The following is an 18,841-nucleotide window of genomic DNA, read 5'->3' on the forward strand; positions in this document are numbered from 1 at the left end:
AGTGTTCTTTGAATCCTGACTCTTCTTCCAATTTCTGGACTCAATTTTTAATTTCCTGGAGTATACACTTAAATACTTGTCAAAAAATGTTTTTGGATGCTAGATTTTCTCAATCTTTGTTTGCCTATTTGAAAATATTTTTAGTTTGCTTTCAAAAATGGTCAATTTGTTTGGGTGTAGAATACAGGTTTATACTACTTTTAACAATGTAAAGATATGACTTCATTGCATATTTATTTATTTTTGCCTATGCTATCTATGATTGCAAATTTGATACCTTTTCCTTACATTCTTTTGAAGCTTTAGGATTTTTCACTTTATAAATTCATCCACACATATTTACTGGTTTTCTACTAGGTCAGTCACTTCTCTGAGTGTTTAAGATATGGCAATACATAAAACTGAAAATAATCCCTACTTTCAAATATGATACACAATTCCCAAGGAGGAGAGATACAAAGAAAATCACACGTTGGAATTAAATAGTACTATTCAAATTCAAGACAAAGGAAAAGTGAAGTGTGGAAGCATCCAGAGGAAAAAAAGACATATTACCTAAAAAGGAGCACAGTAAAACTAACAGCTTACATTCCTTAGAGTTCTGAAATATTGCTAGCATCTATCTAAGTGTGTTGTGTATGTGTGCATGCAATGTTCGGTCTTTCTCCTACGGCTTTTTGTTATTGTTTTTAAGAAAATGTATTTTTCTATTATTTTCTTCCCTTCAGTTTTTCTCAGTTCTTTATTCAGGAACTACTAATAGTCATGTGTTGGAGTTTCTGTGTTAATCTTCTTTACCTCTGACATATCATTTTTATCTTTGTTATTATTTGTTGTTGGGGGAAAATATCTAATTTTGAACTTTTTTTTTAAAGTAATCAGCTGTCCAGCCGTTCTATTTTGATTATTTAAGTGAGTTGTTTTTATTTGAACACTTGAAATATGAGGTTATTCCTGTTTAAATATTTTTTCTAAAATATCTTTATTTAAATTTTTATCTAGTTTATTTAATAATTCGATTTTCTCAGAAACTGGTTCTTCCTTCTGCTGGTTAAAATATAGTCTCATATCCTTTTTGTTAGTTTCCCGTAGATATTTTCTTAATTTTGTTGATCTGCTTACTTTTGGTTTAGGACTCTAGTAAAAATAATATTTTCTCACCTAACTCTAAATATTTCATTAAATACAGTAGTATATGGTTATCAACTATTTTGGTCATTGAGAAGGGGTAAGATATGTGAGTAGGCTGGTTCTGGATATTGTTTTTATGTAGGGACTATCTGACTTTCTTGGTATCATAAGTGTCACAAAATAATTCCTGTTTTTGCACTCTCAGTACTAGCTGAGCCTTCTTGATCAGAACTCTCGTTCCAGCAAGTTTGAAGTCCTTTATTTCTATGTGGTTTTTAGCCTGTGGTTTCCCTTTTGTTGTTGTTGTTGTTGTTTGTTTGCTTATTCTGTGTCTTTCTGACTTTATGTTTTCTATCTTCAAGGAAATCTCCAATTTATATCTGGGTGGCTTATAATACATATAACATTGGAGTATCAACAACATGATTCAATCTCCTAAAGATTAAAAAAGTGTACCCTTTAAGATAAATGACTTTAGTTTCTCTAAATAAATTTTATAGAAACTTTATTAAGATGTCAGTTTTAGTATTTGTTTTCAATCTATATTTCAGATGACATTTTAGTAACATCTCATGTTTAGTTTATGCTGACTACCATGTATCTTACTTTGTTTTAGGAGTATATTAGAAGCTTGCATTTACAAATGGAAGAAGAAAGGACAAGATTTAAAGACCAACAGGAAAAAGAAAAAAATTGTTTGTTAAAACAGCAGAATAATGCAGCTGTTAAAATTCAAGCTAAATATAAAGCATTTGTAGCCTATCAAAAATATGCCCCAATTATTAAAGAGCAAATTGAAAGTAGGAAAAGGAAAGCACAAGAGTGGAAGGAAAAGGAAGCAAAAATACGACAGAAGGAGGAAGAAAATCGAAAAAGATTAGAGGAAGAACAAAGGATAAAAGAAGAGAGAAAAAAGCAAAAGGAAGAGGAAAGGAAAAGGAGAGAAAAAGAATATGAAGACAAAAAGAATATTATGAAACAAGAAAGAGAGCAACTAATAATCAAGGAAAAAATAAGATTAAGAGAAGATGCAAGCCAACAGCTAATAATAAGTAGTGCATTAAAGAAGAGAGGATATAATAACAAACATTTAAGTCTTGAAGATATTTCAAATGATAAGGGTGATATAGCCAAAAATCTAGTGGATGAAAATTTAAAGAAGCAGGAAGATGTTCTCCTTTGGCTAGCTGAGGAATCAAATATGAAAGGAAATATCGATAGACAGACTATATTAAAAGAATCAATACAAGTACAATTAAAAGAATCTATATCAAGCCAAACAATTCTGGCAGATTTTAAAATGGAAGAAAAAAATGAAAACCTAGCAAAAAAACAATGTTCAGAAGAATGGGTCAAGCAAGAAAGAAAATATGAAAATGCAGATAACAAAACTGAATTGGGAGACTCTGATCTAAAAGGAAATCTGAAAGAACAGTTTCCACTGCAAGAATTAAAGTCTGATGCACAAAAAGAAGAAATCATGAAACATGTCATAAATGAGAATATGGGACTAAAAACCCAGATAATATTAGAACATAACCAAGAAATCAATGAAGTGAAAACCAATGAAGCACAGAAAATAATCAAAGATAATCAGCAGAAAAAGATACAAAAAGTAGAAAAAGAAGAGATACAAGAACAGAATGGATTATTATACAAAGATAAGGATACTTTAATTATTTCAATGAAACAGAAATCACTCTCACTAACATCAGAAAATTCCGAAGATATAGGAGAAAACGTAATATTACAAGAAAAAGAAATTTATTCAAAAGTCAAGGAAATTGAGGAGAACCCTAAAGACAATGCTTGGAATAGTGGCATTGTGATTTTTAACACAACTGATACCATGATAAATAACGAAGGCGAAAGAAATGACCAAGATTATGTGTTAGGTAGACATGCTCCTTGTGAAGACTTGAGTGACTATAATGCAGAAAGCTCCATGGTATCTAAAGAAGTAAACTCTCTTAAATCTGAGATTAGAAAAATTTCAGAAAAATGCCCTGAAAATGGACCTGAACCTGAAAGCATGACCTGCTCTGTACCAGAGTCAACCCTTCTATATTCTATTGAAGAAAAGAGACTAGCCTGGATAAAATCATTTAAACCTTGGCTTGAAATTTTCAAGCAAAATCAACAAAAGAAAATTGTTAGAAGAAAGAGACCTGTGAAATGCCCAGCCAACATGACACCCGCTTTGGATAAACTGGAAATTCTTCGATGTGGCCCTTGGGATACGTTACAGCAGGTATTTCTAATTTTATAATACTTTTTCATATTTAATTGCAATTATCTCTTTAAAATGTAACATTTCAGATCTTAGAAAAAGAAATATTTTGTATACAAGAATTGTCTCTCTTGTTTAATAAAGTTACGAATGAAGTATTACCCCATTTGGGAGGGAATATATCTCAACTAAAATATTCAAGGCATCTTCCCTAAGTGACAGTCTATAAACAACTTTGATTTATATTTTTTAATGTCTTGAAGCCTATGTTCAAGGGCCCTACAGTCATTATTTAAACCTCTAAGAATGGAAGCATACAGGAAGTTAGGGTTAGAATTATAGTAGGAAACTCCTAAGTAAACAGAAGTTTGCTTTAGACTTGAGCCACGACACCACCTAGTGGTTCCTTTTGGAATAAAGTGGATTTCCGGTGCATGACCACTGTTGTGAAAGAAAGGCTTGCATGATAGCAGACCCTAGAACTCCTATCTAGAAACAATTATTTAGTTGTGTGCTATTTAAAGGTGGTGCCTGTATGTCTGAAATGTAAAACAGTTGTCATCAAATGTTACTAATTTTATATGGTTATGGAGAACATTGTTTCAACCAAAATTAAGACACAGAAACTAACAAACGTATGGAAAAAGGGAAAATAATATTTTAAACAGTGTAACACTAGAAAGGACTTATGATTAAAATACATATATTTATCTAAGGCCTGAAAGTCAAATATATTCCATAAAATTTATTTAGTTTCTTGATAGACTTTCTTGCTAGACAGATGTCTAGGAAAAGGAACAATCATATTAATAGGTAAATATTATTTTGTTTATTCATTCAGCAAATATTCATCTATCCAATAAGACAATCAATATTTATTGGTGGACTAAATAAAAACAAAGAAAACTCAGTCTTTTCCTTTACGGAGCTTAAACAAATAAATACACACATAAATACATTATGGATCTTGAGAATTGCTGTAAATAAGACTTCAGAGTATCCGGTGAGAGAATAATAAAATAGTGGGATTTTGAAGAGATTTGTGGTATATGAAATAGCAATATAAGAGATGAGAACTGGGACATACACTTTTAAGTGTCTTTTATTTCCTAGGTAATGTATTTGCCACATCTGTCAGGTCTGTAGAGCTACATATAGAATCTCTCATCTGCTCTTCCCTAATTTTTTCCTTGGGCATGTTATCTCTGGAATCATGTTTTAGCACTTTTCTGTCTCTAACATATTGCTGCAGGCCTTCCAATATGATAACATTAGCAATTATTTAATTTTCCTCATGAATATCTGTTAAAGCTAGGCACGAGTGGTGGCTTCATGCCTACAGTGTACTTGCTTCAAAAATGAAAATGAAGTTATAGAAACAGTAGTGTTCCTCCCTTTTTTTGTAGGTATCTGTTCTGTCCAATGAGAAGGAAGTTAAGGTGTGTGAATCTCTTTGTCCTTGGCATTTCTTCTCCAGCTCACTCTCTGTTCCTTCTTTCAAACGCTTGTCAGTTTACATAAAATGATAATTAACTTTATTTTACTTCTCAGAACAAGGCCTAACAAACTGTTAAAATCTATAGAATACCTGAAGATTTGTTGAAATGTGGATTCTGATTCAGTAGGTCTGGTGATCCACCCATCCTGCATTCTTGCAATGATTCTAAATGATGATGTTGGTGCTGGTGAGTGGACTAATCTGAGTAGCAGTATTCTAAATGGCACCATAATCCTCTCATCACTTCTTAAAACAACTATCTCAAGCTTTTAATTTGGCTTTGAAGCATCAAATAGACAGTATAAAGATGAAAAATACACGTGAATGTGCCATATAGATGCCAGAGTGTTAAGAAAATATCCCTTTTGTTACCAGACAACTCCTGTAAAGATTCTGTTTGGTAGATAGCTTACTATGGTGCATTTATTCACCACTGTTACTACTGATCCATGGCTCACTTTCTTTTTGATCTTCTGATCTTTTAGCTTCAGATCTCTGTCCTTATCCTGACCACTCACCACCATCCTTGGGATATCCTTCTGGAGATAAGCTTAGAATAAGTTTATTGTCTCCCAGTAATGCATTCATTTTGCTTACATTAATCTCTTGCTTTGAGACTTCAAGACATAAGTCAGATCTTTGTTTTGTCCGTACTTCTTTACACGTTGCCAGGCAAATAAAGATACTCCTCAAGTTACAATGAAGTTACATCCAGAAAAACCTACATAGTTTACAATTGGGCAAAATCATCTGATAACATGGTACACTGTAGGGTATTTGTTGTTTACCCTTATGATCATGTGGCTGACTGGGAGCTGCAGCTCCCTGCCATTGCCTGACATTGTGAGAGATTATCATACTTTATATTGCTAGCTTGGGAAAAGATCAAAATTCAAAATTTGAAGTATAGTTTCCACTAAATGTCTATTGATATCACACCATCATAAATTTTAAAAAAAATTCTACGTTACACAATCTTACAGGAACTATCTGTAATGACTTTCATTACCTGATTATAGGATTGATGGGTGAAGGGATGAATAAATGGATGAATACAGAATTCCAATAGAAATATCTAATGTAGATGACCGGTTGATGGGTGCAGCAAACCACCATGGCACAGGGCACGTGTATACCTGTGTAACAAAACTGCAGGTTCTGCACATGTATCTCACGTATACATGTAACCTAAAGTATAATAATAAAAAAAAGAACTGCAATTGAATGTTAATCTTATCTCCTCATTACTACCAGTTTCACAGTTTAGATAAAGTATATTGACTGAAGAGGAAATTAATGTAAAATTATTGAAGTGTAGTTTATTAGACTACTAAGTTCTATGTTAAGACTTTCTAATTTTATTTCTGCCATTTACTGGCTGTGTCACCTTATACAAATGCTTGACGTGTATGAGCCTCAGTTTTGTCTTTCACAAACTGGAAGAGCAATATCTATTATACAGGATCGTTGAGTTTTAAAATGCTGTATGTAATGAACATGGCCCAGGACTTCTAATATCACTCGTTAAATGTGGGTCTCAAGCAAGCAAAGAGAAGGACAAATGGATTGTTTTTGAGGGCTGCTTAATAGCTTGTTTCATCAAAAAAGTTATAAAGTTGAAAATACTAGACCATTGGGTTATATGCAGTAATATCTCAGAAGAGAAGACTAAAGAGCAATAATTATAGGTAATGAATATATTTTTATTTTTAATTTTTAAATGTTTTAACTATTTTCTCTTTTATTTTTCGCAGTTCGCTACTAATGGTAACTTGTGTTAAGTGATAACCACCACAAAAAAGGGCATTGAGCTTAAGGATTTTTAAATATTGCTTTATACCATACATGAATAATAGTATTTTAGCTGCTTATTAACTTTTAGATCAAGAAGTCTCACTTCTCTTATACAAAGTAAATTGTGATGAACTGCTATTGGAATGATACATGACTTACCTGAAATTATTTTGTAGCCGTTCTATTCAAGCCACTAGTCAAACCTTGGACTCAGTCCCTTTGCAGCTGATTTTTAAAACAATATTATTTTTCCCTGCCAAATAGATTTGAGATTGGACCACTGGACAAATGTTCTGAAAAAGTTAAAAAAAAAATACACTTGTTGCTTGCATTACTTTTGTAATTACATTTACCATAGATGACTGACACTTCTTAGGTTGAACTCAAGAATAATTGAGAATAAAATCTCTAAAAAGTATATTGCTGTGTTAGGGAATTTTATGTACAATGGGCATAAATACAGATGATTAAGTAGAAAATTGATTTGGAATCTGTTATTAAAATATAATGAGTGTTTCATAGCTTCTATAGGTGGAATAGTTCATTCTCAAGTCATGAGAGTCTGAAAGTATATTTTTTTCAAATGTTTTTACATAATTCATTATAAGAAAAAGGAAGTGTGAGTGCTATAAATACAGTTGAGTTTTGCCACAGGCTAGGGAAGTTCATTCATTTATTTATTTAAGAAACATTTACCCAAAACCCATTGTGCTCCAATTGCTGTTTTTCAAGTTGACCGTACAGTAATGAACACATATGATTACTAATTCTATATTGACCTTAATTTTGAAGCATAAAGTGGTTTTATATATGTGGTGCTTGTCCCTATAATTAATTAATACAAAAATTAATACAAAATTAATACAAAAATTTATTTTGATCTCATATATTTGGAAAAAATCTGTGGTTGAGTAGGGAATGTATCTCTATACTATAAAGATTTTTTAAAATGTTCAATGAAAAGGGCTTCAATTAAAGGAGGAAATATGAAGCTCCTCATATTCAAAAATAAATACCACTAACAGGGATACTGTAGCAGAATAGATAATAAGATTAAAGGACAGAAATTGCCACATCATAAATAACTAGAACTTAATTGTGGTTGTATATTTGTTTGCAAGCAACATATTACTAAGTCACGCTGAATAATATAAATTATAATTTGAGTAGCATTTGTTACTATACAGCTGTAGTTGTTGAATTTTCATTTTTTAAGTGCTCAATTCTAAGTAATGTTTTCATTTTTAGTGTAGAGCCAGTTTTCCAATTACAGAATTTATATCCGTTTGTTACAGATTAACTAGGCAGTACATAGAATTTATTTCCATACAAATTGATGAGTACATTTTCTTTCTGAAAAAAATATTAAAAATAATTTTGTTTCAAAATTGCTTTAGATTATGAATAATTCCTAAAATGATTTTGAAACTAGAAGTCTTATTTATCTGAAGTATTTTTTTTTTTTTTTTTGAGACAGGAGTCTCGCTCTGTCGCCTAGGCTGGAGTGCAGTGGCGCGATCTTGGCTCACTGCAAGCTCCACCTCCCGGGTTTACATCATTCTGCCTCAGACTCTTGAGTAGCTGGGACTACAGGCGCCGCCACGGCGCCCGGCTAGTTTTTTGTATTTTTAGTAGAGACGGGGTTTCCCCGTGGTCTCGATCTCCTGACCTTGTGATCCTCCCGCCTCGGCCTCCCAAAGTGCTGGGATTACAGGCGTGAGCCACCGCGCCCGGCTGTCTGAAGTTTTAATTATTGCTTTTGTTACTTAAAACAGAGTGGACTAATTCCTTTCTTTATATCACCATGAACACATGGTCCTTCAATTTACTTACATAAATATGTAAATTTAAAACTTTTAGTTTAATTTAATGCACAGGAAATGTTCCATACAAAGAGGAGTTACTGCATTCTAAAATTTTGTACTCTTTCATTGTTTTTTGAAATAATAATGCTTTTAATTTTAATATAATATTTTTATAATTTTAAGTATGGTATACATAAGAATATTCCTATCAAGCTAATGATTTTTAACTTTTACTTTAAGTACAAGGGTACAAATGCAGCTTTGTTATAAAGGTATATTGCATGACGCTGAAGTTTGGAGCATGACTGAACCTATCACCCAGGTAGTGAGCATAGTACCCAATAGGTAGTTTTTAGACTCTTGTCCCCTTCCTTTCACCCCTTCTTGTTTTCCCCAGTGTCTGTTGTTCCTATCTGTATGTCCTTGTTTACCCAATTTTTATTTCCCGCTTATAAATGAGAATATGTGGTATTTGATTTTCTGTTTCTGTGTTAGTTGCCTTAGGATAATGGTTTCCACTTGCAACCATGTTGCTGGAAAAGACATCATTTCATTTTGTATGGCTATATATTATTCTAGGCTATATATGTACTACTTTTTTTTTTTTTTTTTTTTACATCGAATCCACTGTTGATGAGTGCCTGGGTTGATTCCATGTCTTTAGTATTGTGAATAGTGCTGCGATGAACATACCGGTATATGTGTCTTTTTGGTAGATTTATTTATTTATTTATTTATTTATTTTGATACATATCCAGTAATGAGATTGGTGGGTTGAATGGTGGTTCAGTTCTTAGTTCTTTGAGAAATTTCCAAACTGCTGTCCACAGTGGCTTAACTAATTTACATCTCTGCCAACAATGGACAAGTGCTCCCTTTTCTCTGTAACCTCACCAACATCTACTATTTTTTGACTTGTTAGCAAAAGCCATTCTAATTGGTGAGAGATGGTATCTCATTGTGGTTTTTATTTGCATTTCTCTGATGAGTAGTGGTGCTGAGCATTTTTTCATATGTTTGTTGGCCACGTGTATGTCTTCTTTCAAAACATCTCTGTTCATGTTCTTTTCCCACTTCTTCATGGGGTTATTTTAGTTTTATTTTTTACTGGCTGATTTAAGTTCCTTGTAGATGCTGCATATTAGACCTTTGTCCAATGCATAGTTTTCAAATATATATTTTTTTCCTATTCTGTAGGTTGTCTGTTTACTCTTTTAATAGTTTCTCTTGCTGCACAGAAGCTCTCTAGTTTAATTAGGCCCCACTTGTCAATTTTTGTTTTTGTTGCAATTGCTTTTGAGGACTTAGCCATAAATTATTTGCCAAAGATGACATAAAGAAGGGTTTTTCCCATAAAAGTTTAAGATAGATGAAAGACTTAAATAGAAAACCTCAAACTATGAAAATCCTACAAAAGCTAATGATTTTGTTTAATCTAATTTTTAACTTTTGTGGGTACATAGTAGGTATATATATTTATGGGATACATGATATATTTTGATTCAGGCATATAATGCATAATAATCACATTATGGTAGATGGGTATGTCCATTTTCTCAAGTATTTACCCTTTCTTTGTGTTACAAATAATCCAGTTATACTCTTAGTCATTTTAAAGTGTACAATAAATTATTATTGACTTTAGTCACCCTATTGTGCTATCAAATACTAGATCATATTCATCTATGTTATTATATTTTTGTACCCATTCATCATCTCCACTTCCGTCAACCTCACCCCACTACCCTTCCAGCCTCTGGTAACCATCATTCAGCTTTCTAATCCTATGAGTTCAATACTTTTAATTTTTAGCTCCCACAAATATGGGAGAATATGAAAAGTTTGTCTGTCTATACCTGGTATATTTCGCTTAATGACTTCCATTTTTTGTTGTTGTTGTTGTTGAGACAGAGTCTTGCTCTGTTGCCCAGGCTGGAGTGCAGTGGGGTGATCTCGGCTCACTGCAAGATCTGTCTCCCAGTTTCACACCATTCTCCTGTCTCCCCAGCAGCTGGGACTACAGGCGCACACTGCCACGCCCGGCTTTTTTTTTTTTTTTTGTAATTTTAGTAGAGACGGGGTTTCACCATGTTAGCCAGGATGGTCTCGATCTCCTGACCTTGTGATTCACCCGCCTCGGCCTCCCAAAGTGCTGGGATTACAGACATGAACCACCACGCCTGGCCTATGACTTCCAGTTTTATCTCTGTTGTTGCAAATGACAGGATCTCATTATTTTTGATGGCTGAATAGTACTCATGGTATATATGTACTATTTTTCTTTATTCATTTCTCTGTTGATGAACACTTAGGTTGCTACTAAATCTTGGCAGAGTACTGCCGTAAACTTGAGGATACAGATGACTCTTCAATATACTGATTTCGTTTCTTTCGGATATATATCTAGCAGTGGTATTGCTGGAACATATGGTAGCTCAGTTTTTTGAGGAATCTCCAAACTGTTCTCCACAGTGGCTGTACTTATTCACATTCCCACCAACAGTGTAGGAGGGTTCCCTTTTCTCCACATCCTCTCCAGCATTTGCCTGACTTCTGCACATAAGCCATTTTAACTGGGGTGAGTAGATACCTCACTGTCGTTTTGATTTACATTTATCTGAGGATCAGTGATGTTGAGCTCGTTTTCATATGAGTGTTTGCCATTTATATGTTTTCTTGAGAAATATCTATTCAGATCTTTTGCCCGTTTTTCAATTGGATTGTGAGACTTTTCCTATTGAGTTGTTTGAGCTTCTTATATATTCCGGTTACTAATCCCTTGTCAGAGGGATAGTTTGCAAGTATTATTTCCTTTCTGTGGACTGTCTCTCCCCTTTATTGATTGTTTCCTTTGCCGTGCAGAAGCTTTGTAACTTGATGCAATTCCATTTGTCCATTTTTGCTTTGGTTGCCTGTGCTTGTAGGGTATTACTCAGGAAATACTTGTCCAGTCCTATGTCCTGGAGAGTTTCCCCAATTAAAAAAAAATATATATATATATATAATCAGTGTCATAGTTTGGGGTGTTAGATTTAAGTATGTTTAATCTATTTTGACTTGATTTTTGTGTGTGGTAAGAGATGGGGGTCTAGTTTCATCTTTCTGCATATGGATATCCAGTGTTTTCCAGCACCATTTATTGAATAGACTGTCCTTTCTCTAATGTATGGTCTTGGCACCTTTGTCGAAAATGAGCTCACTGTAGATGTATAAATTTGTTTTCGGGTTCTCTGTGCTGTTTCATTTGTCTGTGTGTCTGTTTTATGCCAGTACCATGCTGTTTTCGTTACTATAGCTGTATAGTATAATTTGAAGTCCATACCACTTTAAAAATCAAAAATTGGTGAAAAAACAGAGAATGAGCTAATACATGATTATGTTGTTGCATTTATGTATCTTACCTTTGGGCTTGAATTTGCCATAGATGATTGCAATATTTTGTCTTTGTATGTGGGGAACAAAAGAGACCAGATAGCTTAGCAAATTGAGTTGTTAGTAAACGTAGGCTTCAACATATAGTATTACTTTTCTTAAATGAATTTTCTAAACAGTTTTGTAAGGCTAATGTTGTTTATATTCATTTTTGTTAAGTAACACTGTACACTCCAATTTTCTTGATTCCTCTAGGTTACAACAGTTACATTTCAAGATTTGCCAGGCTGTGTTCTTTCTACACTGGCAGAGTGTACAAATCTTCAGTTTCTATCCCTTCAACGCTGTGGATTAACTTCTTTGCACAGCCTGAGTAATTGTAAAAAACTTAAGTACATTGATGCACAGGTATGCTCTCTATCCTACTGTTATTTATTTTATAATAAAATGTAAAATGGATTTATGTTTACATTTCAGAAATGACACTTTTGAAGAAACAATTACTAAACTAACTTGTAACTCAGAGCCTGAAGAGATCAAGTGGTATGGTAAAGTTTTGAGAAGCAGAGAGGGAAGTTTATTGGATGATATGACCTAAAATGACTAACTCTTTTTGTAGCTAATATGGTTAAGGTTTTCATTACTTCTGCTGCACAACAAATGACTATATTACTTAGTAGTTTCAACCAACAACCATCTTATTTGTTCATGGTTCTGTGGGCCATTAATTGTGACTAAACTTGGCTAGGCATTTTTTCTGATTTCTATTGTATTTACTGGGTCTCTTATGTAACTGTAGTGAGATGGAAGCTAGAGCTAGAATGTCCTAAATCACTTACCTTATATGTCTGCTGCCTTGGCAGAATTGTCTGGAAGATGGGAATCTCTCTGTTATCTGGGGCTTCTTTCCAGGGTGTTTGTAGGGTATTTCTCAAGAGCAGGATCTCAAGAACCTAAAAGACATGCTGCAGTGTGCAAGTGCTTATAAAACATCTGCTTACATCATGTTGGCTAATGTTTTACTGGCTAAGCCCTGAGGTCATGTGGAAGGGGACTGTATGCATATGTGAATATTGGATTCTGATGTTTACTGGGAGCTACCAAAGTACAGTCTATTAAAATCTATCCTCTGACTTATAATGATTCACATCTTTCCCACATGCAAAATACGTTCATATCCCAAATACACCAAAGTATCATTAACTTAAGGCATCGGGCTCAAGCTTGAAGCACGGGCTTTTCTCATCTAAATCAGATCCAGGTGAAGAGGAGGCTCATCAGGTCCAGTTCCTTGGATGCATCCACTGAGGTGACGCCCGCTTAGCTCAGATATCTGCAATCTAAAATTAAAAATTATCTACTGCCACCCCACATACAATGGTGAGACACGGCTTGATTAACAACAGTAGCCATTCCCATTCAAGATGGGAGAAACAAGAATGACAATATATTTACTTTTTAAAATTTATATTGTTTAAAATACTTTGTTATCCTCTGTGTTTTAAAACAATAATCTTTAATACATTAAAAATTAATTATTTATTAGTTTACTTAATATTTTCATCTAAATAGTATAACAGTTTTCAGGGTTATCTTAAAAGTTAAAGATTCAGATATTAATTTGGAGATCCTATCTCATCTTTCCTCTTTTTGAAAACTTTAAATATTTCATTAATAAGCCATTGAAGTAAAACTAATTGCATTTATTCTTTGCTTCAGGAAAACCGTATTGAGGCTATTGACTGTGAAAATTTGAAAAATCTCTGTGTTGTTCTTCTTAATAAAAATCAACTGACTTCTCTTCATGGTTTGGATGGCTGCACTAATATTCAATGTCTTGAACTTTCACATAATAAAATTACTCGAATTGGTAAGCATAATGAAATTTTAATATTTAAGCATGTATTTCTCATAATTTATTTTGTTTTATTTATTCCTTTTTAAGAGTAGGCTGCCATCACAAATCTGCATATTTTATTTGTGTTATACTTTTAAAATCTAGTTTAGAAAAATACAATTATTTTTAATGTCTATAAAGGGACTGTGCTCTCCCATCACTGGCAACTCTGTAGTTGTTAGCAGCCCCCCAAGTTGGTATATTTACTTCTCTGTTTCTTTTCCTACATCTAATAGTGATCTGAGCTCTACGGGAATATAACACCTTGATATTGTGCCTTGATATTTTTATGGATCCTATGCTTCCCAAATGCCTCAGCAATTGTTGTAACTGTTTGCTGGTAAACCTTTATCATCACCACTCTCGTTAGCTACATACATCACTTGGACTAATCTTTCCTTCTTCAGATAAAGTTGCTAAAACTACATGAAAGATTCATCAGGCTGAATCTCCCTAAACTTCCCAGTCCCTCCAGAGCTATATCTGCATATCTATGTAACTATATTGACTTCCTTCTTTATGTCTTATAATTTATATAGGTAGCAATGAAAATCCCTTTTCTTAAAGACTAGTCCTTTTATTTTTTTGTTTTAGCAGTTTTTTTGTGGACCCAAGTTTATCTTTTATTTTTTATTTATTTATCTATTTTTATTTTTTTGATAAGGTCTTGCTATGTTGCCCAGGCTTGTCTCGAACTCCTGGGCTCAACGGATTTGCCCACCTCAGTGTCCTGAGTAGCTGGGACTATAGACATGTACCACTACAGTCGACTAGTCCTATTTTCTATAAATATTCCCATCAGCCCTTCTGGACCTTACTCCATTATTTTTCATCAGCCTTCTGTCAAAGTGTTTCTATTGCTGTGACCTTTCTCTCACATTTCTAAATGAAAATAAAAACAAAAAACAAAACAAAACAAAACAAAAAAACATTTCCTCTTACCTCACATTGAGTTCTGTCATTACCTCCCCTCTCTTCTTCCCCTTTATTGTCAAGTTTTGGGAAAGAAAGAATGTTTTGTGTTTGCTTTCGCCTCTTATCACCCAACTTCCCTCTTCTACCCACTGAAATGCGACTCAAGTTACTTCTGCATTATTGTCAGCGTGATGATTCTAAAGTAAAAATTGTATTATTCACCTCCTGGCTTGAATTCCTCTATTGTTTTTTATTATTTTATTCATTATAAAATTCTCAAGGGCCTTGGTAGAGGGTTAATAATGGTTAATGAAAAATCAAGGATTGCCAAAAAGCTGGGAACTGGGTTAAAACTTTACTTTGATATGGTACAAATGGCTGAAATATTGAGCTCCCAAAGGATACCATACTGTCCACCTTTTCAATCCTATAATCATTAGAAAGTCTAATCTAGACTGAAATATCAAAGTAGAATGGGCATAGATAGGGGAACAGTAGTAAGCTTAATTTCTGTGTTTAGTCCTGGTTCTACTATTAGTTTTGCTTCTCTGTGTATATTTTGTTTTTTCTTCTCTTTTTATTGTGGAAAATTTCAAACATTTATAAATGTAGAATAATACATGGAAATTACATATAACCATTAGTTATATTAAACATTTGCTTCATCTTTACTTTTTTGGGGTTTTGATTTCGTTTTTTCTTTCATAAAGCAGATCCCTAGACCATGTAATTCCATTCCTTCATGCTTCAGGAGACAGTTTTCAATAATATGACCCTCTCTTACTTAACCCCAGTGCATTATAACACCTAATGGAATTAATAATGAATCCTTGTATTAACTGATAGTACAAAATCAAATTCTTCTAATTTCCTAAGTGTCTGGGTTTATTGGAATCATAATATCAATAATGAGTATATATTACATTTATCTAGGACTTTGAAGTCTCTTTAAATCTGCAGCAGTTCTCACGGCTTTTTTCCCCCCCCCTCCATTGATTTGTTGCAGAACCTGTGTGAATTGTCTTACGGAATGTCCTGCCTCAGGCTTTGTCCATTTACTTTTTCTAGTTTTATTGAAATTGTTTCATTAAACCCTGTATTTTCTATAAATTGAAGTTAGTTAAAAAAAGGTTTGATTAAATTCGAAAGTAAGCTGCTTTGGCAGGAATTCTTCATAGGTGGTGTTCTGTGCTTTATATTTGATTACATCAGCAGTCATACAGTATTTGACAGTTTACTTTTAGTGATGCTACACTTGAGTGTTGGGTATAGCTGATGATAACCTAAACACTTCATTATAAAGTTCGCCATCAACCTTTCATCTAATGTTCATCCATTGATTAATATGATCTGGATCAATTAATGCAGCAGAGGATGTGATTTGTGAGTTTTCTATTTGATCGTTTCTTCCACAGCCTTTAAGCTGGAATTCTTTAATCAGTTAGAACTATTTTGTTATCCTGAAATGGTTTGTAGCATAAAGTGAGGGCTAAATGCTTACTATTGTATTGACAAACTCTTAAAGTCTTAGTGACCCTAGTTACTTTCAGTGGTGCCAACTTGTTTTTGGTTTGTTTATTTAATTTGTTTTACTACTTGTTCTACCTTTCTCTCTCTCTCTCAATATTCTTATGAAAATATACATTTTTATAGCTCAGAATATTTTAGTCAGTTGCTTTGTTATTCATTTTGATACTCTAAATGTTTTGTGAACTTGAATTGAGGATGGCAAATATGCTTTAGACTTACAGCTGTATTCATATTTTCTTCCACTTTATTCCATGGTTTGTGGCAACATTATTATAACCACGTGCCATATCTTATCCGTAAAATAGCTTCAAAACAACAATGTCACTATTATCATTGGCAATATAGCTTACTAATTTTAAGGTTTCTTTACATTTTTTGTCCTTGCACTATCCCAAACAGATATGATTAAAATAGTACGTTATAAAATCATTTGAAATATTTTATCTTTGGGAGTAGGTTATAAATTTGATAATTTAGTTTTCTACTAATTTGATAAATTAATTCACTTTTCCCGTTTGATTGTGTTTAACTTTTATATGTAACTCAGATTCATGATTCCAAAATGAAAACTACATTAAAAAAGCATACTGAAGATACTGTGCTTTAGTTCCTGTCCTTTTCACTCTTCTCTCCTGTTTACTTTTATATGTGGAATTTTTGTATAATATGTACATACATAATATGTGAAACATATATATGTGTGCATCTCTGTGTATGCACATATCTAAGGAAATACATGTATGTATGCTAATCCTCTCACAAAATGTAGCATATTTTAAGTACTGTTCTTTATCTTGCTTTTTTCACTTAACAACTTATTATGGAATTTATAATTCTTTTTCCATAGCTACTTAATTTTCTGTTGTGTGAAACGACCAGAGTTTTCCCATTTTTGCCTTGCTGATGGATATTGGATGGTTTCCAATCTTCCACATTACCATAATGAATATAACAGCTACTTAATTTCATATTTGATCAGATATACCTTCAGGTTAATTTCCTGCCATTTGTATCAATGGGCCAAAAGATATCAATAATTTAGGAAGATAGTGTCAGACTCCCTTTATGTATATTGTGCCTATTCTCATGCTGCTGACAAAGACATATCCAAGAATGGGTGATTTGTAAAGGAAAGAGGTTTAATGGACTCACAGTTCCACATTACTGGGAGGCTTCAGAATCATGGAGGAAGACAATGCAAGAGCAAAGGGACATCTTACATGGTGGCAGGCAAAAGGACTTGTGCAGGAGAGCTCCCATTTATAAAACTACCAGATCTTGTGAGATTTATTCACTACCACAAGAGCAGTATGGAGGAAACTTCCCCCATAATTCAGTTATCTCCACCTGGCCTGCCCTTGACATGTGGGGATTATTACCATACAAGGTGAGATTTGGGTGGGGACACAACCAAACCATATCATTGCCGTTTAGTACTTTTACCACAAATGCATGGTAATACTATTTTCTTGGCTTTTTCTTTTCTGTTTATTATGCTGTTCTTTTCTATTTTGAATTAAATATTTAATTGAATTATTTTTAAATCTTTTTTAAATCATATTGAAATAAATACTTAAATCTATAGAATTTCCTGTGAGCAGTGCTTAGTCTGTAACTTCTGACATGTAGATATTTTCATCATTTTTATAATTTCAGAGTTTTTAAAAATCTTTTATCTAAGATTTAAAATTTCCATATAGAAAGGTCATTTTTTTGTTGTTGATTCTTTTTAGTTTTATTGCTTTATAGCTGGAGAATAATTTTTGTGTTATTTCTCTTTTTGGAACTTATTTTGGCTCTCTTGCTAATCTAATATGTGGTCAATTTTCATGAATGTTTTAGATGTACTTGAAAAGGAGGCAGAATTTTTTTTATTATTATTGGGATAAAGAGTTTGTTTTATATGTATAAGATCTACCTTGCTGATAATTTTTCTTAAGGTGTTCTGTTTGCTTGATTTACTTTGGACTGAGGAAGTTGAGTTATTGTGAATTTGCCTGCTATTGATTTGTTATTAATCAGCCTTTTTTTTTTTTTTTTTTGGTAAATCCTTTGGTTTCTGTTTTGTGAGTGTTGCTGCCATGCAATTTTATAAGTGCCTTATCCTTATTGTAAATTTTAGCTTTGACTATTATGTTTCCTTCATTTTCTCTTTAATGCCTTTGAAACTAAATTCTACCTTGTCTGATATGGTTTATTTTTATCTGTGTTTGCCTACCTGGCCGTCTTTTTTTATTTTTAAGCTTTTGAATCAAATTTAGACATTTATTTTTATACAGTATAGATTTAGGTTTTATTTTTTGCTCCAAGTTTAAATTTTTTTCTCATATAAGCTATAACCACTTGCCTTTATTAATTTACCTTATATATTTGGTCTTAATTCTGTCATCCTACTCAGGATATTCCTTCTTTCTGGAAGGAAACCTTGTTCACAATACAGGGGGTCTGCCATCACTTGGGCACCTCTACTTCTTACTTATCCCTTGCACAAGTCTGGATTCCAACTGGATTATGTTGGTCCCAGATACCTATTACCTCACTTACAAAAAATTCAGATTGTAATTTCCTTATCTCCCGCTTACACTGGAATTGTAAGTTGTGTTTATCTTTTATTTTGTTACTCTTTATGGATTTCTAGAGGAGGTATTGGGAGCATTGGATCTAGGCAG

The 18,841-nt window shown here is 33.1% G+C and overlaps 1 protein-coding gene across 2 annotated transcripts in view; it reads left to right on the forward strand.

The window, feature by feature from the left end:
• The window catches only part of LRRIQ1 (leucine rich repeats and IQ motif containing 1), a 225,744-nt gene that overhangs the window by 14,937 nt on the left and 191,966 nt on the right, over positions 1 to 18,841 (forward strand). For both annotated transcript variants that reach the window (XM_037996759.2, XM_008004167.3), the window contains exons 7-9: positions 1,748 to 3,382; positions 12,086 to 12,238; positions 13,550 to 13,700. In XM_037996759.2, the coding sequence (XP_037852687.2) occupies positions 1,748 to 3,382; positions 12,086 to 12,238; positions 13,550 to 13,700 (1,939 nt within the window). The remainder of the gene's footprint in view (positions 1 to 1,747; positions 3,383 to 12,085; positions 12,239 to 13,549; positions 13,701 to 18,841) is intronic.

Source organism: Chlorocebus sabaeus, chromosome 11, assembly GCF_047675955.1.
Source record: "Chlorocebus sabaeus isolate Y175 chromosome 11, mChlSab1.0.hap1, whole genome shotgun sequence".
Classification (NCBI taxonomy): domain Eukaryota; kingdom Metazoa; phylum Chordata; class Mammalia; order Primates; family Cercopithecidae; genus Chlorocebus; species Chlorocebus sabaeus.